The 26,108-nt window shown below is 49.3% G+C and overlaps 1 protein-coding gene across 2 annotated transcripts; it reads left to right on the top strand.

The window, feature by feature from the left end:
* Positions 1-2,769: 2,769 nt before the first annotated feature.
* DIO2 (iodothyronine deiodinase 2) lies at positions 2,770-25,829 on the top strand. Of its 2 annotated transcripts, XR_005774829.1 has the most exons (3): positions 2,770-3,642; positions 19,486-23,392; positions 25,231-25,829. XR_005774829.1 is itself a non-coding variant. In XM_040411932.1 (2 exons), the coding sequence occupies exons 1-2, from the start codon at positions 3,421-3,423 to the stop codon at positions 20,038-20,040; spliced, it is 777 nt and encodes a 258-aa protein (XP_040267866.1). In that variant the 5' UTR covers positions 2,770-3,420; the 3' UTR covers positions 20,041-23,455. The 2 variants fall into 2 exon arrangements, 1 of the variants encoding a protein (XP_040267866.1); XM_040411932.1 differs by lacking the exon at positions 25,231-25,829 and having other exon boundaries at positions 19,486-23,455.
* Positions 25,830-26,108: the final 279 nt, after the last annotated feature.

Here is a 26,108-nt window from a genome sequence, read left to right as displayed (position 1 = left end):
ATTCCAGAGTGGTCCTGTGATAGGGTGTCACCGCTGCCAAAAGTCACTTCCTGCCATGTCCTCCCTCCTAGATATTCCTCCATTAAATTAGAGTGGTATTATTGTAAAGTGTAAGGAACGACAGCAACTCCGCCACAAAGCGGAGACCACGTAAAGTTACAGAGCGTGGTCACTGAATACTGAGGAGCATAGTGCTCTGCCATTAACATCAGCACAAAGACTGTGCCCGGAGCCTCATGGCATGGGTTTCCAGGGCCAAGCAGCTGCATGCAAGCCTTCCATCACCAAGCACATAGCGTATATGCGCCCATGTTTATCCAACTACATCAGGAATCTGACAGTATTGCTGCTTGTGATACAACAGTTCTCAAACTGGATTTCCATACACAGTGTTCATGCTCGGGGTGCTGGCAGTGCTGTGCAAGGATTTATTTCATTTGCCGATACCTTTAGCACTGCCTATATGTCGCCATGTTTTTATTCCTTGTTCACATACAGCATTTCCCTCACATGAGCAGATAATACACAGCCAACAAAACAGAACAAGTGACCACGCAGCCGGCATGGTGACCCCCTTACATTGCACCGGTCCCGGTTGTACATAACGTTAATTACCTAAACCATGTATACCCTGAGATGGGATTTGTGTCTTTCCACAGATTAAAAGATTTTCAAATTCCTCATAGCGGTATGTTTAGGTTCTTTCAGCTTAGACTCACATCAGCCTCTTAGTTTGGGTTTCTTACTCCAAAGGTCGCATTAAATCCCCTAGAAGGAGTATATGCTTATATGTTGGTGGTCCTGACAAGAAGCCCTTTATGGTAAGTGTGGCCCATGCTAGGTCAGTTTCACGTGCGGCAGGTTTCAAAGCAACACTGATTATGTAGACAATGATATCACCAATGTGTCCCGTGGATGTAGAGACTCTACGGCGGGTTCTGTGTGTGATCCACAGCTATGACCTATGGTTAATCGGCACGGTTTATCACAGAGTGACCACAGCTAACAGCCCATGTCTACCAGTTCCATGCTCTGGTATTAGACCAGGTCCATTCTTTGGTTCAGTCTATAACATTGTACAAGTCTGTGCAGAATGTAAGTGACCGCTGGAACTGTGCGGTTAAACAGTTTCCATGGGACTTGTGGAGTTGGCTCAAGGCCTTTACCCTGCATGAGAATAGGTAGGAAGAGCTCGGTGCTGAAAGGGAACCCAAACCCAGATAACCCAGAACCATGGTCCCGGGACGTGACGGGCAGACGGCACAGGATCACTGCTGGGTAGTCATTTCTTGCACTTCGGCCCTGGCACGGTAGATTTTGGAATGGTGGGCCATGTGTCCGCCCTCACAGGATGTTCCCTGTCTAAAGCTTGGTGACATGATTTAGTGTTTGTCACAGATTCACTAACTCTGTAAAACGGCCACACAACCTCAGGTCATACAACCCGGGCCCTAGGAAGCCACTGCATATATAACACAGGGGACAAAAGAGGCCCGCTAGTTGTGATTTAAATCTATTCACCCGGCCAATGACGGATATTGCTTTCACTCCCCTTTCCCTGCTTTTGTTAATGGCCAAAATGGTACAAGCCGACGGTCCAGGCGTCCAGTGATAGCAATACTTATGGATCTGCCCCAAGCTAAGGCTACTTTCACATTGGCGTTTTGGTTTCCTGTGTGAGATCCGTTCAGGGCTCAGCGGTCCAAAACGGATCAGTTTTGCCCTAAATGCATTCTGAATGGATAAGGATCCGCTCAGAATGCATCAGTTTGGCTCCAATCAGCTTTGGAGGCGGACACCAAAACGCTGCTTGCAGCCAAACGGGTCCGTCCCAAGGCCCAGAACACCGCTACCGGGAACTTACTTTGGTGCTTTTAATGACATCTATGGAACCAGTAGGTAATAAAAGTCAGTGAAGCCTGGGGTGTAGAGTTAGGGTACCTACACACGAGCACAGATTTCAAAACATAGAATACATTCTTTTTTCAAGTGGATTTCTGTGCGTTTCTGCACAAAAAAAAACCCGCATGTGTTATTTCCGGTTTTTGGTGCAGTTTTGATGCAGATCTCACCCTTTCATTGAAAAAGGTGAAATCTGCACCAAAAATCCGGCAAACAATTGACATGCTGCGGATTTCTAAATCCACACGTTAGGTCAATTTCTGCACAGAATATAGCAGCAATGTGTACTTGAGCTTTGCCTAATCTCAGACACTTTGCTGGTAACGTATTATGCTGCAGATTTCCTGCAAAAAAATCTAAGGGTACAAGCACATGGGGGAGGGGGGCAGCAGCAAATCCGCTGCAAGATTCACGGCACAAACTGACCTGCTGCAGATTTCAAGTCCACACCAATGGTGAATTCTTTTTAGGCACTTGGTTGGTACTATACAACACTGTGGATTTGCAGCATGAAAATCCATGACGCGTCTGCCACACGTGAACTCACCCTTAGAAGGTTAAGTCCTGAGAAGATAACCTGCTCTCAGGCGTCATGGACACAAGTTGCACGCTTCTAGTCTCCCCCTACCTACATGTTACCTCTTGCAGTGTGATTTCTCAGTACAGAACAGATGTGAGTCTAGAAGGCAAGTTGTGAAAAACTTAAGCACAGGATTGCTGAGGGGACGGTGCGGGACAGAGGGGCTTAGTGATCAGACTGTGCTCCAGCAGTGAAGGAGTGGCGTGCAGGGATATGAGGGTCCAAGGTCCAGGAGTGCTGCCGCCACATAGGTGACTCTCTCCACCCAACGGTCGCGAGGTAAGGAATGTCAGCTGCCTGAGAAGTTGTGAGAAGCTGAGAGATGGATGAAGGGAGGAGTTCTATTCTCTCCTTTAATAACAAAGTCCCGCCTTGCAAGTTTTTGAGCGGCTCCTTTCCTATTCAGAGCATCCCCAGCCAAACTAATGCCCTCTCCTACCCTGACGTCAAAGAACAGATCACAGGCAAGATTAGGGTTTTTCATTTCTCTTATTGCAGCAATTAGCCTGGGACTGTATAAAAGGGCTACAGAAAGGGGAGGGAGCCAGAGGGGAAACCTGGGGACAATAAGAGATAGCTGAGAGACACAGGCGGAGAGGCAGAGGGAGCCAGAGGTAGTATGGGGAGAAAGCGCCTTTTACATTCTTCCAGCTAAAAAAAAAAATCCACCTGGTTCTTCAAACTTCAGAAACTTTTTTCTTTCGATAATTCCCAAGCAATGAGAGGAAGCAGCTGAAGCTGAGCAGCCGCTGCCTGGCGCTCCCCTGTAAGTACAGCCGTAGTGCAGACACCTGTTTAGCACAGTCCAACTTCCCAGTGCAAACATTTCATTCATAGTAAAAGGCATCAATTAAAAGCTCATCAGTCCCGGCTCCTGCCCCCTCTGCACGGCTGAATGAAGAAGGCAGATAGAAAGGGGCATCTTTAAGGGCAGAGCCATGGGTCTGCTGAGTGTGGACCTGCTGATCACCCTGCAGATCCTGCCTGGGTTCGTGTCTAACTGCCTCTTCTTGGCTCTCTACGACTCTGTTGTGTTGGTAAAACACGTGCTCCTGCAACTGAACCGCTCCAAATCCAACCAGAGTCAATGGCGTCGGATGCTCACCCCAGAAGGTCTGCGCTGCGTCTGGAACAGCTTCCTATTGGATGCCTACAAGCAGGTATGACTGGCGCCACTTTTAAAGGGCAAGTGTACTTAGAGCTGAGCCATGCTTTCCACTGAGAATACATATGGTGGGGGGGATTTATCATAAGGGGAATTTCTAAAGTCGGCTTTCCTGGCATCTGCGCTGTCATTATTTGTGGCACATTTATTAAATGTCACTTCTTTAAATATTTCTAACGATCTTACTCCAGTTTTAATGCCCCCAATAGAGTGAAATCTGGAACACTTTGCGACAGTTTTTAATTTCTTAAATCTGGCATATACCTCATTTATAGTTAAACACTTCTTTAAAACATGAGAGAGTGGTGTAAAATAGCAAAACGTACATTTTTTTAATGCAAAAAACAACAACAACCTATCTTGTGGGTTTTTAAAGGCAGAATTTTGGAGTGCAGGAGTTGAGAAATCTGGATTCATATTTAGGATTTGCAGCACTGAGAGGGGTGACAATCTGGAGGTGAACGTGCTGATTGTACCGTCTCACCTTGGAGGGGATTGTGCGCTCCTCAGGGAAGCTGCTGGTGATCTGATAAGAGCAGTGCACCCAGCAGAAGCTCCGTATCTCACACATCTGGGGCTGTCTGCAGGACCACTGACGCTGATCATTACTGCTGCTCTGGAAAGGCTGCAAAGTGTTAACCGAGTCTTGGCTTGGGAAATGCACACAATGCAAGCAGCACAGAGCAGCCTCGGCCATGATTTCTTGTCACTATCGAAGCGGGTCATTCAGAGGTTAATAGGCTTTTTTGCATAATATGTAACAGGAAAAAGAGCAGCTCCTAGATATTCCATTGTGTCAGCTCGTCAAAGGCCTTATTAAAAGGTGCTGGAAACAAACCAAGCTGATAAGAGCCTCAAGCCGTGTCCTGCAGGCTAAAGGTCTAGAGGGCGACGTGCGCTCCTCATGCCCGGATCACCTGTAGCTGGCATGAGGGGCATGATGCCTCAATACTGCCCTCTGCTGGGAGCAGATGCTTGGCCAATCATTACTGGAAATACTGCACCTTTATACCAATGAATGGACCATCAGAGACCTTCCACACAAGACTCCTGTCTGATAGAGAAGTGAGAGAGATGGACGCAGGCTCCTAACACCCATCAGCTGAAGCATCCAGAAGTGTGGTCAGCTCTTCTCTATGGCAATTCCTATTGTAAAATACTGGCTAATTAAAAACGTAGACTGGCTCCTGGAGGTGAATGAGAGGACAGAAAGTCCAGGCAGACTGTATATCCGTATAGTGCAGGCGCTACGTTATATGAAGCAGCTGTGCAGTAATGGGTTAATGATGGCACGGTATGGCTCCAGCTATGCTGCTGGCCCGGCTTTCTGTGTCTCTCCCCTGGCATAGCATCACTCTATGGAGTAGGTGGATCAATACCACAAGCTGATGTGGCATACCATGCCAGCGCCACAGGTCTCCGCCCATGCTGCGGTGCCACGCGTGCCAGGCTTGCAGTCTAGTGCCATTCAGCACACCTACTGGTAGAAGGGAAGGGGCACACGTGAATAGATAATACCGCACCACTTTTTACAACGTATTCGCTGAATAAGAGAAAACAAACTCTGCACATAATGGGTGGAGATGCAGGCGCTTTTACTTGACTTTTTCTGGGGTTCTCCAGTAATCTCTTGGCCTTCATTAATGGGTGAGATCCAGAGCGTCTCCAGGGGATGACTAAACCGTGCTGAACCTGCCAGCTGAACAAGAGCTCCCCTTGGGCAGATCCGTCTGCTTTGCATTAGTGCTGAATGTGTGCAAAAAAAACCTCTAAGACTTCTATGCAGAAATGTCTAAATCCCGACAGATAGAGAGAACATGTGGTTCAGGGTACACTCCGTTACCAGATTGGTTTCCGTTCGGTTACAGATGCAGAGGTACAGGCTGCTTGGCACTTGTAAAACAAATGTAATACTGCACCAAGACAAACAGTACAGCTTTTTATGACTTGGTCCCAATACATATATATAAATCCCAGAGAAGGGATACAGGTGTTTCTCTGGTACAGAGGAAATATTTCCAGCTCATTATGTGGTCTGGGAACGAGCACCAGTAGCTCCGGGTTCTAATCTCCGTTCCAGTTTATACTTTCTTGGTCGCTGTCTTGGACTCTGTGCTGAGCCTGGAATATTAGATTGCCAAAATATGTTTCTGGAATATACATTATTCAGCTCAAGAAAGGAAATTATAAAAAAACAAAGCTCCTAAACTCCCAAATAACCGGGCAAGTCTCGGTCAACACATGATGACAAAGGACACAAATGAAGGGTCACCCGGTCTGGAGTCAATGGGAAGGAGACTGCGCTCTCTGGCAGCGCGAGCCGCTCACTGTACGGAGCCGTGAAACTTGGAGGGGAGCTATGGAAAAAGGAAACCTCTGGCCGCAGAGTCATCGTCTTCTATTGAAAGGATAGCAGTTATGGAAAATGCTTAGCCAGCGCCATCGCTCTTAAGGCAACCTGCCCCATACTTTATCATCAGGTCCAGGCAGGGATCCTGCTGTCATACGTGAAGTGATCTGTAATTGAGCAATGATCACATCGAGAAGGCCACCCCGCTGGAGATCGGGAATCAGACAGCGAACGGAACTATTCCAGATCTGACATTTCCATTCAGTGGCCACCAACGTGATGCAGTAGCTCATTCCAGTGACATATACTTGTAGAATTAACTTTTTTATATATATATAAATAATAGAAATGAGGCAATTCAGAGACACCTTGAAGAAAAATCTATGGAAGCTTCTGTCAGAACAGAAAAAACATACCGCAGAAAGCCTAGAAGTGAGATCAGGTCTAAAGCAATGCAGAAATAATGCAGCTTCATGATAGGGCTGCCCTCTGTCTACATCAGACAGAATCTAACACTGATCTGCCGCAGATCACCCGATGACCGGAGGTGCGGACACCAGTGATCGGCTGCCCAGGAGCAATGTTTATGTATGAGGACAAGTGATAGCAGCAGCAGCAGCGATCCCTCATCCTCGTACTGTGGAGGAGATCGCTGCATGTAAATACAGCACTTCACCTCCACTGATAGAGCAGCCGACTGTCGGGAAGGAATGCTTCCCATCCCGAAAAGCTTAATGCAGCTTAAAGTGCTGTCCACAATGTCAGGACACAGGAAAACAAGACATAAGGAAAAAATGAGCAAGAAATGGCGAGTGCCAATGGCTTTGGTGTTTACGATGCCGTAAACTTTTAAGTGCTTTTCTCACAAAAGATTTCCAAAGCTGGTGTGAAGCATGAGAACAGAACGGGGCTCTCCAGCCAAGAAAGCAGAGTCAGATGGAAAGGGTTTGGCCATGCTCTGGGGTCAGGACCGAGCAGCTGATGACTGAGTCACCCCGGACAGAGCTGGGAGCTCATCCACTAAGCAGAACCTGGGGAGCGCCTACACCAGGCAAACCCTGGAAACAGTGGGAAAGCAAAACTAAGCGGCTCATCTGCCAAGAAGCAATGTACTCAGCGCCTGCACTATTCATGTGGACGTTCCTGTGGTCAGGGACAATGAGATAAATAAAGCTGAGGATTGTGCTGGTCGCCCTGCTGTTACACATTGCACATGCTTCATTTCCTTTAAATTGCCGTTATTTACAGAGTTCGTAACGTAAACTGAGGACGTCTGGGGAACATACGTTCGGAATAAAGATAACCGGACAGTACAGAACAAACCAATGGACGGCCTTCTACAAAAACAAGCTGTATAATAACACATGCAAATAAAACAGATGTGGAGCAGGATGCTCTCCAAGTGAATGCAGTCTCCGAACCGCACATGTGCTGCACAGGCCAGAAATCCAATCCGCCCTGTACTCACACCCACATTGGCATGGTGCTGTCCACAAGTAAACCTGACTAGTCCTCCTACAGGTAGCAGTACACGGCATCTTTAGGTTGCATGCCAGTCAAGGTCTACCCCCCCCCACACACTCCATCAATGTCTATATACTGTATATCAAAAGTAAAATCTTCTCCAAACAGCAGATACACACATGGGTCCATCTTCTGATACAGACCTCAGACCATTTTCTGTTAATGCAACCCTCCTGTTCAAGGTAAGAAAAGTCCGTATAAACTGGGGAACAAACTGAACACTTACTTGGCGCCCTCCTCCTCCTCATCTGCAGGTTCACCAGCGCCTCTTCTGTCCCCGTTTCTCAGACTACCCGATACAGTAGTAGTCCGGACACTTCCTGCTGGTCCAGCCCTGCTCTTGGATTGGCCAGCTCTGCTCATGTGACCAATCCAAGGACAGCAGGAAGTGTCTTGGACTACCAGTCGCACAGTGTGCCCAGGTAGTCTGAGAAGTGGTGCGGCCATCCTGATGACAGGAGACCAGGAGCTGATACGGAGGGCACCAGGTTCGTCTTCTGGTCGCTCCCCAGTTAATGGAGGCCGCTCTAAATCTGCTGCCTTACCTGAACTCAATGGGGGCAATTTATTAAGACCCCCTATGGTTTGAAAAGTTTTTAATGCCGATGTGTCTAAATTTGCAAGTAGCGTTTATCCACTTCCCTCAACGGTTTCTAAAAAAAGGTGCCGATGAGGGCAGGACGAGATGTGGGCAGAGCCATTTGCCCCAGTACATTCACATGGCTCCTAATAACAAAGCCTCCTCATAAATTAAGTGCATCCTCCAGTGGTGCGGGGAATATCAAATAGTGGCGTAAAACACTGCTCTTTGTTAAAAGATCCCCATTGTTTCCATAGGGTCACCTTGCAACCATTGTAAAAAATGTTATGGGATAAAAAAAAATAAAAAATCCCCATCACTAACATATAGTAGTTCTACAACATTTAGCAAAGATGGCCGGCACTTCCTAATACATAATTGAATATGTTGTTTTTTTAGCCTTGTCTGCGTGCAGGTTACTTGTGGACGAACCATATGACAATCGGCCATTGTGGGCATATAAAAGAGAATGGTTATTTAGGTCTGGATGCGCTCTTCATTAACCTCCATGGAATACACAGGTCCCTAGATTACTCCTTCTAGCAATGATGCCTCCGCGTAGTTTATGTTTCTTGGAGCTGAACCAGACCATCGTATTTCATTCAACTCTTTGTGGATTTTAAGCAATTCAGAATACATTTTCAGACCTCCAGACAGTTATCTCTTCCCTTTTGGATTTAGGATTCATAGAGTGCTGGCAGGACAGTAACCTGCGGCTGGATAATTACCATGTCTTGTAGGAAACCATCAGAAGGCTGGCCAGGCTTGAATTGACATGCTATACGGGCAAAGAGGAAGGCAGGCTTGACACATAATGTTCAGATCCAGTCAACCCATTGAGTGATCTTGAATCTAAACTTCGGCTTACACAGACATTAGTCTTAAAAACTGATCAAAAAGACAGATTTCAACCAAAATGATCGTCTAAAGGATTAAAATTAATGAGCAATCTCTTTTGCTGACTACGGACGGTTATAACCTCAAAGTGAGTCAGACTTTGTTCAATAGGAAAGATCCCTGAAAGGCTGTTCCCAGTAAGAAAGTTTGTCCATCGCCCGGAGTCAACATGACCGGAACGGCCAATATGGAGTGAAGGGTGTATGCTTGCATTGGCTGAACGATCTACTTCTAATGCAGCAGGGTGGCTCAGTGGTTAGCAGCACTGGGGTTCTGATTTCAAATCCGATCAGAAACAGCTTCTGCACGGAGGTTGCATGTTCTCCCCTTGTTTACATGGGTGTTCTCTGGGGACTCCGGTGTCCTCCGACACTCCAATAATTGGCACATTGGCCTCCTAGGAAATTGACCCTAGTGTGCCATGTGTGTTGAGGTTGAGCCATTGACATCCTAGGAAGTCGCCCGGCCACCTGCGCATTGAGTACCTGGGAGAAAAGCGCATTACAAATGTCTGCCATTGTCATAACGTGTATGACCGCCTTTAGTCTGCCTCTCTGTAAACAGGTCCAGAATGAGAGAAAGGCTTGGCTAAGGCCTCATGCACACGACAGTATTTTTTTCATGGTCCACAAAACGGGGTTCCGTTATCAGTTTCCGTGTGTCTTCCTTGATTTTTGGATGATCACCAGACATGAAAAGTGATAAAAAATAATCTAAGTCAAGTTTGCCTTGAAAATGATAGGAAAAAAACGGACACGGATCACGGACGCGGATGACAATCTTGTGTGCCTCCGTGTTTTTTCACGGACCCATTGACTTGGATGGGTCCGCGAACCGTTGTCAGTGAAAAAAAATTGCACAGGTCATATTTTTTTCACGGACTGGAAACACTGATCACGGACGCGGATGACAAACGGTGCATTTTCCGTCAATGGGTCCGCAGAAAATCACGGAAAACTGAACAACGGACACGGAACCCAACAACGGGAGTGAGACCTGAGGGAAACGACCTGGAAGATCCTCTGTGAAGAGGAAGGACCATGTCTTCAGGATTAGGCTCAGTCTATTCTCCAGCTTTTTTGACACTTGGTGTTGTGCGGTTTTTCACGTAAGGCGCTTCCGTAGGGAAGACGGCAGATTACATTCTTCAGCAAGGTCTGCCATTTTTATTCTCCAGGTTAGCTACCACAGGATAACTGCATATCACTGGCAAAACCCAGCATCATAACGGTAGACCGTAATACAGCTACGGGGGCACTCTTTCCATACGACACTCGGAGTAATAAGTATGGTATCGCTTTGGTTCCAGAAAGTAGTAAGGAGGCAGCAAACTCCTCCAGTGTGACGGTAAGAGTTTGCCTGGGAGAAGCCAGGTGCACAGACAGATTTAGGGGGCTTCTCCTCCCCACTAATGATGTGAATTTACTAGCTGATATTCCTGGCTTGATTTCAGTAATATATTAACCTATTGTGTGACAGATGCTTTCCTGTGACACTAAGCCCTTCCACCCATTCTCATATCGCAGGGTGGAAACCTAATCATTTGTCGCGTCAAATATACGGCAATTATCTCCAGCACATTGCAGCTTTCTTTAGGTTTAGTAGGTGGTAATTAAGTCTGTCCGGCCGCTCCGGGGTAATTCAAAGCTCTGCTGCTGAACAAGATCACACTTTTCATCTTCATATAATCTTCAGTAACTTCACAAGCTGCACTGCTCTCAGCCAGCATTAGGCACACTCAGAGCTGCACTCTGAATTCTGCTGGTTTTCTGCTTCAGACGGCAATGGGGTTCACACCACTACACCAGTTTTTGGCATAAAAAAATAGTGCGCCAGGGGGAGAAAAACAGAACTGGATCGCACATCCACAATGCTATGCTTTTATGTAATCAAACTCGCTTCTCAGCGCCATGTTGAAGTGTACAGCCCCCCATACTGCATGCTGTACCAGAGGCATTAGTGTACATTATGATCAAAAGGCATAAGCCCACTCACCGCGCCAAGGTCGCCCCTGAGAGTGGGATCTACTCTGACAAAAAGGCGCAGCGCAATGCGGTGACAAAGCGGCACTGCCCTAGTAGGCGGCAGGACCCAGGAGTCAAACAGCAACCCTGCTGACAAATGTCTAACTAAAACAATAGTGTAGCAAGACCCCTTATGTGACTTACATACTTTGTATGGCTCCGTCCAACTGCTCTGAGCGCTCTACACTTACGGCTTTCATCCCCTCTGCTCGGCTGTGTCGGTGCGTGGAGTGCGGGGCCCATATACTGTCTATAGATCCGTACCACTGCTCTGAGCGCTCTACACTTACGGCTTTCATCCCCTCTGCTCGGCTGTGTCGGTGCGTGGAGTGCGGGGCCCATATACTGTCTATAGATCCGTACCACTGCTCTGAGCGCTCTACACTTACGGCTTTCATCCCCTCTGCTCGGCTGTGTCGGTGCGTGGAGTGCGGGGCCCATATACTGTCTATAGATCCGTACCACTGCTCTGAGCGCTCTACACTTACGGCTTTCATCCCCTCTGCTCGGCTGTGTCGGTGCGTGGAGTGCAGGTCCCATATACTGTCTATAGATCCGAACCACTGCTCTGAGCGCTCTACACTTACGGCTTTCATCCCCTCTGCTCGGCTGTGTCGGTGCGTGGAGTGCGGGGCCCATATACCGTCTATAGATCCGAACCACTGCTCTGAGCGCTCTACACTTACGGCTTTCATCCCCTCTGCTCGGCTGTGTCGGTGCGTGGAGTGTGGGGCCCATATACTGTCTATAGATCCGAACCACTGCTCTGAGCGCTCTACACTTACGGCTTTCATCCCCTCTGCTCGGCTGTGTCGGTGCGTGGAGTGCGGGGCCCATATACTGTCTATAGATCCGTACCACTGCTCTGAACGCTCTACACTTATGGCTTTCATCCCCTCTGCTCGGCTGTGTCGGTGCGTGGAGTGCGGGGCCCATATACCGTCTATAGATCCGTAACACTGCTCTGAGCACTCTACACTTATGGCTTTCATCCCCTCTGCTCGGCTGTGTCGGTGCGTGGAGTGCGGGGCCCATATACTGTCTATAGATCCGTACCACTGCTCTGAGCGCTCTACACTTACGGCTTTCATGGCCTCTGCTCGGCTGTGTCGGTGCGTGGAGTGCAAGGTCCCATATACTGTCTATAGATCCGTACCACTGCTCTGAGCGCTCTACACTTATGGCTTTCATCCCCTCTGCTCGGCTGTGTCGGTGCGTGGAGTGCGGGTCCCATATACTGTCTATAGATCCGTACCACTGCTCTGAGCGCTCTACACTTACGGCTTTCATCCCCTCTGCTCGGCTGTGTCGGTGCGTGGAGTGCGGGTCCCATATACTGTCTATAGATCCGTACCACTGCTCTGAGCGATCTACACTTACGGCTTTCATGGCCTCTGCTCGGCTGTGTTGGTGCGTGGAGTGCAGGTCCCATATACTGTCTATAGATCCGTCCAACTGCTCTGAGCGCTCTACACTTACGGCTTTCATCCCCTCTGCTCGGCTGTGTCGGTGCGTGGAGTGCGGGGCCCATATACTGTCTATAGATCCGTACCACTGCTCTGAGCGCTCTACACTTACGGCTTTCATCCCCTCTGCTCGGCTGTGTCGGTGCGTGGAGTGCGGGGCCCATATACTGTCTATAGATCCGTACCACTGCTCTGAGCGCTCTACACTTACGGCTTTCATCCCCTCTGCTCGGCTGTGTCGGTGCGTGGAGTGCGGGGCCCATATACTGTCTATAGATCCGTACCACTGCTCTGAGCGCTCTACACTTACGGCTTTCATCCCCTCTGCTCGGCTGTGTCGGTGCGTGGAGTGCAGGTCCCATATACTGTCTATAGATCCGAACCACTGCTCTGAGCGCTCTACACTTACGGCTTTCATCCCCTCTGCTCGGCTGTGTCGGTGCGTGGAGTGCGGGGCCCATATACCGTCTATAGATCCGAACCACTGCTCTGAGCGCTCTACACTTACGGCTTTCATCCCCTCTGCTCGGCTGTGTCGGTGCGTGGAGTGTGGGGCCCATATACTGTCTATAGATCCGTACCACTGCTCTGAACGCTCTACACTTATGGCTTTCATCCCCTCTGCTCGGCTGTGTCGGTGCGTGGAGTGCGGGGCCCATATACCGTCTATAGATCCGTAACACTGCTCTGAGCGCTCTACACTTACGGCTTTCATCCCCTCTGCTCGGCTGTGTCGGTGCGTGGAGTGCGGGGCCCATATACCGTCTATAGATCCGTAACACTGCTCTGAGCGCTCTACACTTATGGCTTTCATCCCCTCTGCTCGGCTGTGTCGGTGCGTGGAGTGCGGGGCCCATATACTGTCTATAGATCCGTACCACTGCTCTGAGCGCTCTACACTTACGGCTTTCATCCCCTCTGCTCGGCTGTGTCAGTGCGTGGAGTGCGGGGCCCATATACCGTCTATAGATCCGTACCACTGCTCTGAGCGCTCTACACTTACGGCTTTCATGGCCTCTGCTCGGCTGTGTCAGTGCGTGGAGTGCAGGTCTCATATACTGTCTATAGATCCGTACCACTGCTCTGAGCGCTCTACACTTACGGCTTTCATCCCCTCTGCTCGGCTGTGTCGGTGCGTGGAGTGCGGGGCCCATATACTGTCTATAGATCCGTACCACTGCTCTGAGCGCTCTACACTTACGGCTTTCATCCCCTCTGCTCGGCTGTGTCGGTGCGTGGAGTGCAGGTCCCATATATTGTCTATAGATCCGTACCACTGCTCTGAGCGCTCTACACTAACGGCTTTCATCCCCTCTGCTCGGCTGTGTCGGTGCGTGGAGTGTGGGGCCCATATACTGTCTATAGATCCGTACCACTGCTCTGAGCGCTCTACACTTACGGCTTTCATCCCCTCTGCTCGGCTGTGTCGGTGCGTGAAGTGCGGGGCCCATATACTGTCTATAGATCCGTACCACTGCTCTGAGCGCTCTACACTTACGGCTTTCATCCCCTCTGCTCGGCTGTGTCAGTGCGTGGAGTGCAGGTCTCATATACTGTCTATAGATCCGTACCACTGCTCTGAGCGCTCTACACTTACGGCTTTCATCCCCTCTGCTCGGCTGTGTCGGTGCGTGGAGTGCGGGGCCCATATACTGTCTATAGATCCGTACCACTGCTCTGAGCGCTCTACACTTACGGCTTTCATCCCCTCTGCTCGGCTGTGTCGGTGCGTGGAGTGCAGGTCCCATATATTGTCTATAGATCCGTACCACTGCTCTGAGCGCTCTACACTAACGGCTTTCATCCCCTCTGCTCGGCTGTGTCGGTGCGTGGAGTGTGGGGCCCATATACTGTCTATAGATCCGTACCACTGCTCTGAGCGCTCTACACTTACGGCTTTCATCCCCTCTGCTCGGCTGTGTCGGTGCGTGAAGTGCGGGGCCCATATACTGTCTATAGATCCGTACCACTGCTCTGAGCGCTCTACACTAACGGCTTTCATCCCCTCTGCTCGGCTGTGTCGGTGCGTGGAGTGTGGGGCCCATATACTGTCTATAGATCCGTACCACTGCTCTGAGCGCTCTACACTTACGGCTTTCATCCCCTCTGCTCGGCTGTGTCGGTGCGTGAAGTGCGGGGCCCATATACTGTCTATAGATCCGTACCACTGCTCTGAGCGCTCTACACTTACAGCTTTCATCCCCTCTGCTCGGCTGTGTCAGTGCGTGGAGTGCGGGGCCCATATACCGTCTATAGATCCGTACCACTGCTCTGAGCGCTCTACACTTACGGCTTTCATCCCCTCTGCTCGGCTGTGTCGGTGCGTGGAGTGCAGGTCTCATATACTGTCTATAGATCCGTACCACTGCTCTGAGCGCTCTACACTTACGGCTTTCATCCCCTCTGCTCGGCTGTGTCGGTGCGTGGAGTGCGGGGCCCATATACAGTCTATAGATCCGTACCACTGCTCTGAGCGCTCTACACTTACGACTTTCATCCCCTCTGCTCGGGTGTGTCGGTGTGTGGAGTGCGGGGCCCATATACTGTCTATAGATCCGTACCACTGCTCTGAGCGCTCTACACTTACGGCTTTCATCCCCTCTGCTCGGCTGTGTCGGTGCGTGGAGTGCAGGTCCCATATACTGTCTATAGATCCGTACCACTGCTCTGAGCGCTCTACACTTACGGCTTTCATCCCCTCTGCTCGGCTGTGTCGGTGCGTGGAGTGCGGGGCCCATATACTGTCTATAGATCCGTACCACTGCTCTGAACGCTCTACACTTATGGCTTTCATCCCCTCTGCTCGGCTGTGTCGGTGCGTGGAGTGCGGGGCCCATATACTGTCTATAGATCCGTACCACTGCTCTGAGCACTCTACACTTACGGCTTTCATCCCCTCTGCTCGGCTGTGTCGGTGCGTGGAGTGCGGGGCCCATATACTGTCTATAGATCCGTACCACTGCTCTGAGCGCTCTACACTTACGGCTTTCATCCCCTCTGCTCGGCTGTGTCAGTGCGTGGAGTGTGGGGCCCATATACTGTCTATAGATCCGTACCACTGCTCTGAGCGCTCTACACTTACGGCTTTCATGGCCTCTGCTCGGCTGTGTCGGTGCGTGGAGTGCGGGGCCCATATACCGTCTATAGATCCATACCACTGCTCTGATCGCTCTACACTTACGGCTTTCATCCCCTCTGCTCGGCTGTGTCGGTGCGTGGAGTGTGGGGCCCATATACTGTCTATAGATCCGTACCACTGCTCTGAGCGCTCTACACTTACGGCTTTCATCCCCTCTGCTCGGCTGTGTCGGTGCGTGGAGTGTGGGGCCCATATACTGTCTATAAATCCGTACCACTGCTCTGAGCGCTCTACACTTACGGCTTTCATCCCCTCTGCTCGGCTGTGTCAGTGCGTGGAGTGCAGGTCCCATATACTGTCTATAGATCCGTACCACTGCTCTGAGCGCTCTACACTTACGACTTTCATCCCCTCTGCTCGGCTGTGTCGGTGCGTGGAGTGCGGGGCCCATATACCGTCTATAGATCCGTACCACTGCTCTGAGCGCTCTACACTTACGGCTTTCATGGCCTCTGCTCGGCTGTGTCAGTGCGTGGAGTGCAGGTCCCATATACCGTCTATAGATCCGAACCACTGCTCTGAGCGCTCTACACTTACGGCTTTCATCCCCTCTGCTCGGCTGTGTCGGTGCGTGGAGTGCGGGGCCCATATACCGTCTATAGATCCGTACCACTGCTCTGAGCGCTCTACACTTACGGCTTTCATCCCCTCTGCTCGGCTGTGTCGGTGCGTGGAGTGCGGGGCCCATATACCGTCTATAGATCCGTACCACTGCTCTGAGCGCTCTACACTTACGACTTTCATCCCCTCTGCTCGGCTGTGTCGGTGCGTGGAGTGCGGGGCCCATATACTGTCTATAGATCCGTACCACTGCTCTGAGCGCTCTACACTTACGGCTTTCATCCCCTCTGCTCGGCTGTGTCGGTGAGTGGAGTGCAGGTCCCATATATTGTCTATAGATCCGAACCACTGCTCTGAGCGCTCTACACTTACGGCTTTCATCCCCTCTGCTCGGCTGTGTCGGTGCATGGAGTGCGGGTCCCATATACGGTCTATAGATCCGTACCACTGCTCTGAGCACTCTACACTTATGGCTTTCATCCCCTCTGCTCGGCTGTGTCGGTGAGTGGAGTGCGGGGCCCATATACTGTCTATAGATCCGTACCACTGCTCTGAGCGCTCTACACTTACGATTTTCATTCCCTCTGCTCGGCTGTGTCGGTGTGTGGAGTGCGGGGCCCATATACTGTCTATAGATCCGTACCACTGCTCTGAGCGCTCTACACTTACGATTTTCATTCCCTCTGCTCGGCTGTGTCGGTGCGTGGAGTGCGGGGCCCATATACTGTCTATAGATCCGTACCACTGCTCTGAGCGCTCTACACTTACGGCTTTCATGGCCTCTGCTCGGCTGTGTCGGTGAGTGGAGTGCGGGGCCCATATACTGTCTATAGATCCGTACCACTGCTCTGAGCGCTCTTTACTTACGGCTTTCATGGCCTCTGCTCGGCTGTGTCGGTGCGTGGAGTGCGGGTCCCATATACCGTCTATAGATCCGTACCACTGCTCTGAGCGCTCTTTACTTACGGCTTTCATGGCCTCTGCTCGGCTGTGTCGGTGCGTGGAGTGCGGGGCCCATATACTGTCTATAGATCCGTACCACTGCTCTGAGCGCTCTACACTTACGGCTTTCATCCCCTCTGCTCGGCTGTGTCGGTGCGTGGAGTGTGGGGCCCATATACTGTCTATAAATCCGTACCACTGCTCTGAGCGCTCTACACTTACGGCTTTCATCCCCTCTGCTCGGCTGTGTCAGTGCGTGGAGTGCAGGTCCCATATACTGTCTATAGATCCGTACCACTGCTCTGAGCGCTCTACACTTACGGCTTTCATCCCCTCTGCTCGGCTGTGTCGGTGCGTGGAGTGCGGGTCCCATATACTGTCTATAGATCCGTACCACTGCTCTGAGCGCTCTACACTTACGGCTTTCATGGCCTCTGCTCGGCTGTGTCGGTGCGTGGAGTGCGGGGCCCATATACTGTCTATAGATCCGTACCACTGCTCTGAGCGCTCTACACTTACGGCTTTCATCCCCTCTGCTCGGCTGTGTCGGTGAGTGGAGTGCGGGGCCCATATACTGTCTATAGATCCGTACCACTGCTCTGAGCGCTCTACACTTACGATTTTCATTCCCTCTGCTCGGCTGTGTCGGTGCGTGGAGTGCGGGTCCCATATACTGTCTATAGATCCGTACCACTGCTCTGAACGCTCTACACTTACGGCTTTCATCCCCTCTGCTCGGCTGTGTCGGTGCGTGGAGTGTGGGGCCCATATACTGTCTATAGATCCGTACCACTGCTCTGAGCGCTCTACACTTACGGCTTTCATCCCCTCTGCTCGGCTGTGTCGGTGCGTGGAGTGTGGGGCCCATATACTGTCTATAGATCCGTACCACTTTTCTCAGCGCTCTACACGTATAGCTTTTATCGCCTCTGCTCGGCTGTCTTGGCGTGCGGGTCCCATATACTGCTGGCTCTGCAATAATCACATCAGCACTGATTAACTCTAGCTCAGGAGCAAAAGGTTCGTGTAGATTAATGCTGAAAGGGTCAGGCTCTGCACCTACCTCAAACAAGGATTTAACTCAGCATAAAGTGAAGCTTATCTGAATCTACAAGGCTTTAAATATAACAAGAAAGGAGATTAAAAAGCAAAACAAAAAGTAACAAGTAAAATAAATCATAATCCAGACAGGAAGATGCAGAAGTATAGTTCCCTATGTGCACCAACAAGCCTAAAGTCAGAAATGGGAGACCAGCTGGTGTGAGGCTTATGTCCTGTCATACACGTGTGACATGTCTATCTACATGTGGAAACACCACTTATGTCCCACTATGGAGACGGATATGCCTACAATAATGCAGTAAGGTACACAAAACAAAACACAAAGAAAAAAGGGGGTGTAGAAAACCCACAGGTCACAGATAAAATATCTTGGAGTGACCCCCTGGGTATCCCACAGAGGAGGGAATCAGCTATGAGGTGAGACATCCAGGGATCTACCGCCAATTATACTAATCCCAAAGCATTTCCCAATTATTAATTGTTCCTCAGGGGACAATTTCACAGGATATAAAAAACACATGTATGACACACACAGTATGATAATACAAAAGTATGATACCGGATCAGCGTACGCGCTGTGTACCACTGTGTGTGTCTGTATAGTATTCACACACACAGATAAAAGGGGAGGGTGGACCCTAAAAGGTCACTTGTACTACCCCACACTGCCTCTAACAACCACCCATAGGATAATTATTACCAAGACACAAGGGCACTATAGAGGTGATGTAGCCATTGGTACCGCCTCGCCACTTGGATATCAGGACTCAGATGGCAGTTGTATAGATTGTATTGAGAGCAATAGGACCCAGTCCAGCGCTGTGTGCTAGGTCACAACGCTGCAGGGCCAGGAGCAGCATGGTCATCACAGTCTGAGGGCCCATCAGATTCACAGCACGGTCCCCTTTGTATTAATAAATCCACTAGCTGCCCACTTACTGAATGGTGCCCATGGGTGCTACTGCACACTCAACAATCCTCCTCTTTGGATGTCTACGGTTAGAGACCCTTGTTCTTGTAAATAAAGCCCCTTTCCTGAAGCCTTTCACGAGGTACAACTGCGCCATGTAAGGTACCTTAGGATTGTCCGGTGACACATCAGGTTAAAACATCTTCCTTGCCTAAATCTTGAGAATAAGGATAGAAGATCAATGAAGAACTAGGAGTTAGTTTGGGAACGCTTTCATTATATGTTTTTATGTGCAGAGAAGACACAATGGTCGTGACTGTTATGTGCACTTAATGTTTGTTCTTATATTTGTTTATTAACTATTCTCACTTCTCACTGTATAGGTAAAATTAGGCGGAGATGCACCAAACTCCAATGTTATCCATGTGTCCAGCAAGAAAACAAGTAGCACGCCAGCAAAACTTGAGACGCCATGTAACCTTCTTGACTTTGCCAGCTCCGAGCGCCCTCTGGTTGTCAATTTTGGTTCAGCCACCTGACCCCCCTTTATAAGCCAGCTGCCAGCCTTCAGCAAGCTGGTGGAGGAGTTCTCCAATGTAGCCGACTTCCTCTTGGTCTACATTGATGAGGCTCATCCCTCAGATGGCTGGGCTGCTGCTCCTGGTGTGGGTTCATATGAAGTAAAAAAACACAGAAACCAAGAAGATCGATGTGCTGCAGCTAACAAACTCATGGAAGAATACTCCCTCCCCCAACAGTGCCAGGTGGTGGCAGACTGCATGGACAATAATGCCAACGTAGCCTACGGTGTCTCCTTCGAAAGGGTATGCATTGTACAAAGGCAAAAAATTGTATACCTCGGAGGTAAAGGACCTTTCTTCTATAAACTCCAAGAAGTGAGGCGGTGGCTGGAGCAGACATTTGGAAACAGAGGCTGAATGGATACAAGGACCCGGCTGGGCCTGGAGAAACCACTCCTAAGGACGAGCAAGCGTATCATCCTCGTGGAACACTTGTTGACACTATAATACAGACTTTCGAAATGAACCCATGAAAACAACCACACTACAAAAAGTCACAATCCAGATGCCTGATCTTATCCTCAGCGTGACCCGAATCTCTGGCAGACCTCAAACCGCTGTTCCCTCTTGCTCTACAACAATACACAACAGTATAGGCAGAACATAGGAAGATGAGGGTGTGGTGAAAAGCAAGAAGGGAAAGTCAGAAATCAAACAAAGCCCACATCTGACAGCTGCTGTAGAGCCGGCTTGCTCTTCCATGTTCCTGGGAAAATTTTGCAAAGAAATGTCGTCAGGGAAGACTAGGGAGAAGCAGCACAGCACCTCCAGTCGAGTATTTATTACCGAGATTCCAGTGTTTCACTCGGCAGGTGTAGCTCATTTTAGTTTTTTTTTCTTCTTTTCTTAACATAATTTATTGCATTATCATGAGTCGGCAGTATCCACAAATGACACAGTTACCTCAACGAGGGGACAGCTGCATGGAAACTGATGTAATCTGCACCTTCCATACTGTTGGTTCTTCATTTTATCTTGGAGGAGGGTGTGGAACCTGTAGGCACAGAAGCATAAATATGCCTCCCATGTGCTCTGATCCCCACAAGATGACATTTCCAGCACCAATTAGGCACCAGCTTTAGGCAAGGTTTTGACAGGTGACATGGAGAATGAAGACTAACACTTCACTAATGGCCTGCGTCTGGTCCTGCGGGCTCACACCGCACATGGGGCTCCGAGGACCTCAAAGGCCTGGCTCACACATCAGACCAAAACACACTACATTCTGTCACATCCTGAAACAACACCCATCGCCACCTTGTCATGCTTCCTTTACAGGGTCATTGAAACTCCACAGTAACGGAGCCGCAGAGCTGCTGCATTGAGGGATTTCTCCAGTCCCCTAATTCATTATTTTTACCTGCCCAGTGTACCCAGACGCCACATATTCTGCTGCTTTTCATGCCATCACTGCATCCCAGCAGAACTACCGGTTTCCATCATACTTTGCTGTGTAAGCGTCAGAGGACTTGCTCCACCTATCTACAAGGCAGCGGGAGGTGCAGAGGGAACATTGTGGCAGGTGAACCCAGTACAGAGCAGAGCATGCTGGGAGTTCTGCATGTAAACATCCTGCCAGGATGGAGTGATGGCGAGAACAGGGGAAGGACAATATGCAGCGTCTCCGAGAGAAAAAATATTCTGGGACTGGAGAACTTCTATACGCACATTTTGAAAGTTTTTCTGTTTTACGTTTTGTTATCATAGCTGGATGTGGCACCATTGTGTATGCAAGTGATACTGGTCTCATGGAGCTGGAGGTAGGAATGTAATATCACACTTCTCCAGCCACTCCTTGCATATTTGCTGGGTTGTGGCCAAATCTCCACCGGTCCCCATTATAGTGAATGGGGCTGGAAGGAACCTTGGCAGCACGCGGTAACGCCCAGTATTCACGGATCCGGATGAGGAACAGCCTGCAGGATCTGCTTAACACAAATGTGAAACAAGCCTTAAAGAGACTACAGGCAGTTACTATTATCCAAATCCTGCAGTGAATAGGGAGGCATTCACACAAGGTAGATTTTCTTCTGAAAATAACTTCCTTTCATCTGGATGGGGTTGCTTTGGCGGGAAGCCCATGGATTTCTACAAGCCCCATTCAGGTGAAGGGACCACCGTGTGTGAAGACGTCCTAATAGGTCCTGCAAGAAGATGGCCCGATACTGGACCATCACAGAACAGAGTGGGGCTTCACTAGTACGAAGAACAAGCGGATATATCTTACCCATAGGAACCGCGGCTCACAGGGAGGCTGTACCACTAATTATAAATCACATACTAAGAAATAAGCTGATGCCGATATACTAAGGCATTTCAAACGCCAATCTTCGTATAAAGTTTGTCGGTGAAGAATGCGCCAAAAATGTAATGGCATAAATGATAGTAAACACGTCGGGCCCCAGGAGGCCACACCCCCTCCCGCTAAGCCCAGAACGCACCATAATTTATGACAGTGGGGTAAACACCTGGATAAATGCCCCTCAGTAGGGTGTATGTTAATATTTGGTGGCATCTATTTAGGGATATTATGGGCGTCTATTAGCGGGGTGTTTCTACATAGAGTCCAACAGGGGGAATTCTACACAAGGAAGAGGGGACATATATTGGATGTACTTTGCCTTTAAGGTGGTTGGATGCAGTCACTTTTTTATATATTTAGCTGTAATAACAGGATGAGCAGTAAATATATACCAAACGCTCATGTGTCATCCAATTCTACACTCAATTATATTGCGGTAGACAAGAAAAATGTTCTAAAACCAGAAAGATCTTCAATAGGAATTAGATGGAAATGACACAAGACCTCTGCAGACCCCCATTATTGTAAAGCTGCTCCTGGGTGACAGAGGGGCACAGGACTTAAACTGAAGAAGAAGGATAAGAAGGGTATGTGAGGGCATGCCTCCTGGCCATAACCTCAGTAAATCTGTGTAAGGGGAGCCCGATCAAGGCGTGGAGGGCACAGTAACCCCCACAAGCCATTCAGATAATATTAAATCCTTCTAGTTTGAGAGCATCATCATGAATACCTCATCAATGCATGCAAGAGAAGAGGTGTGGATAGAAGACGGTGACCCGAGTGCGGTGGGTCACAGAAGGGATGACCTGCCAGCTCCGCAGCCCTGCACCTCCATGCTGTGCATTGCTCTCCCCATGTTTGCAGATAATTGGCAGACAAAGGGTTCTGCCTCCTTCCAGACAGAATATGAAGGTGTGAATGTAATGTAGGACTGATCGCCTCACGCTGCCTCATTCTATGATGTGACTGCTGCAGATCGTGCATTTACTGTACATGAACCTCAGTGCATACGGTTTCCATCCAGGGATATAGCACTTGTGCCTTCTTGCATGCCGCCTGGTGATACACGCCATTGCTTACATGCTGTACTATATATATTGTATTGATATTCTGTTGTACTGTAGCATAACGACATGTCGGCTCCTGATTGACGCTTCCTCTAATGTTTCCCATCACACCAGGGATTTCATTCCACACCTGTGGTCACCGGCCAGCATGTGGCAAATATGAAAACCTGTTTTATATGTGCAGGACTGGTGGGAAACAATTCTCTTTTGTGCCTGGAATCAAAGGGCATGTTCACATGGATGTATTTTCTTACTTACATTTTTATACAACTTTTAGATGTCACTTGAACCTTTTATGCTGTGATCACCAAAAGTGTCTTGATATTTGGCAACCAGTGAGGTCAGCAGGGCTGTGGAGTCGGTAGATAAATGGTCCGACTCCGACTCCTCCGTTTTTGGTACTTCCGACTCCTGTATTTAATATGCAAATGTATTTTATACATTCCTTGAAGGAAAGAAAGGCCACATACGTGTCATTACCACAGAACTACTGGCCAGGAGCTGCTGCCTTCTCCTTTGTGTGCGGATCTTCTGCTGAAGATCGGGCAGTGGGGGGATCGGGGCAGGGGCATTTATTGTAAAACCTGATTTCCTTAGTAGAATCCCATAGTCATGTTTAAAGGTTAAGCTACAATCTGAGGTTACAAGGTGTCATAGCCTCAGCTGAAGGACAGCAGTTTGTCAGATGGTTTACAGCTTCAGTCTTGAACTATTGACCATCCATTCCCGTCACTGATACAAGTGTCTAGTCCGGCAATAAACATTTACTTGATCAGTTATCAGTGAGCGGCGAGGTTACCCATGGGCGTTGCGTTCCCTGTAACAGCGGAGCACAACACAATGGAAAGTATAAGAATTGCCGCTCCTTAACTGTGCGTTGCATGCCATATAGTGAAGCAGATGAAAAGCTTCTTCATGGTCACTTAACGTGTTCGTTTTGCGGTAACGTGACGCACTGCGTGCATTGGCCTTTATTCTTACAGTAGAGAAGTACCGTATTTTTTTGCAAAAGTGGGGTGAATGCTGCAACCATCCTGTGAATAGGCTGAGAGGGAGGAGGGGCTGGGGGCCAGCATCTGTAATGGCAGCGGGGCCCGATGCAGTCACTGTATTCTACCCCGGGCCCCGCTCACTGTAGTATAATCATATCTAACTTGTGGGTATTGTTAAAGTATTCCAATCATCTTAATCTAGCGCTGTACTACTTACTACTAACTTCTTGGCATCAGGAGGCCGGGCGGGCGCTCGTAGCGTAGCTCACTAAGTCACGCGCCTGGGCCGCCTGCTTTATGAATGAAGCAGGCATCGGGCCCCGCTGCCATTACAGAAACAGATGCCGGCCCCCATTCACTACACAGGGACACTGTTATGGGGGGGATCTGTGGATGACACATAAGATAAGATGCTATATATGTGTCATCCACAGATGCCCCCACAATGATCCCCCATAACAGTGCCACCCACAGATGCCCCCATAACAGTGCCACCCACAGATGCCCCCATATCAGTGCCACCCACAGATGCCCCCATATCAGTGCCACCCACAGATGCCCCCATATCAGTGCCACCCACAGATGCCCCCATAACAGTGCCACCCACAGATCCCCCCCATAACAGTGCCACCCACAGATCCCCCCCATAACAGTGCCACCCACAGATCCCCCCATAACAGTGCCATCCACAGATCCCCCCATAACAGTGCCATCCACAGATCCCCCCCATAACAGTGCCATCCACAGATCCCTCCCATAACAGTGCCATCCACAAATCCCCCTATAACAGTGCCATCCACAGATCCCCCCCATAACAGTGCCATCCACAGATCCCCCCCATAACAGTGCCACCCACAGATCCCCCCCATAACAGTGCCACCCACAGATCCCCCCCATAACAGTGCCACCCACAGATCCCCCCCATAACAGTGCCACCCACAGATCCCCCCCCATAACAGTGCCACCCACAGACCACCATTAGTTCAAAACCCACCAAAAGCACACCTTTTGGTTCAAATTTTTTTTTTCTTATTTTCCTCCTCAAAAACCTAGGTGCGTCTTATAGGGCGAAAAAAACGGTAATTAATTATAACTTTTTGTGAATTGGGACATTTAAACTAGGAGTCGGTTCATTTTTTGCCGACTCCAGGTACCCAAAATTGCCTCCGACTCCTCAGCCCTGGAGGTCAGTGCCACGTCACTGCTCATTTCTTCTCCTTATGTTGATGTTTTTCTATTTGACATATGTGTATTTTATATCTTTTTTTATAATTATCCAATTTCATTATTTCGCTCTGTGCAGTACCACATAATCTTGTTTCATATAATGCACCAGCAAGTGGCCACTGGCACACGGCTCTGTGCCCTGCATGGATCTCATCCTGTGCCAGCCTACATGTTACCCATCAACATACACAGGGAAATAGACCATGAGTGACAAGCCAAAGGTGACCTGCGAGGTGACACAGGAACACCAGGCAATGGATCCTGCTGGCTAGAGAGGCTATGATGTGGGTATGAAGGGAACCATTGAAAGAGACAAGCTCTCTGTTGGTGCCTGGATGGAGTCACATCATTGCTGACCTGGCAGGTGTTTTTGTCCTCCCCTTCAGACCCGGTGGCTTCTTGACTCATGTTCTCCACAACTAAAGACTACCAGAACCCAAACGCTTCACAATATGGTGCTTCAGTTAGCCAATGTTTTACTTGTATTTTAATAAAATAAAATAAAATTTAAAAAAGAAAAGTCCATGAGTCGTTTAATTTGATGCACACATTTTCCTCATATGATTCTATGTATCAGGCATCAATTGGAGGAAACCACCCGGTGGAAGGCCACCATCCATACACAATGTGCCCCCCTGGAGAAAACGGCAGGAAAAGTAAACTAGCTACAGAGAAGGTAATGCTGTCACAGGTCAACCATGAGGCTCGTTCTGTTTAGGCCCCCTGTGTGCTAATTAATAGCATCAGAACAGGGAGGAGGAGACATCAGCTTTCCTCGGTGGACGTCTCTTCTATCTGCCTGTGGCGCTGTCCAACCACAGCAGAGCGCGTCATTGA

Source organism: Bufo bufo, chromosome 11 (genome assembly GCF_905171765.1).
Source record: "Bufo bufo chromosome 11, aBufBuf1.1, whole genome shotgun sequence".
NCBI classification, from domain to species: Eukaryota; Metazoa; Chordata; class Amphibia; order Anura; family Bufonidae; genus Bufo; species Bufo bufo.
Note: the sequence above shows the minus strand (reverse complement) of the source record. Positions and strands in the feature narration are given on the sequence as shown.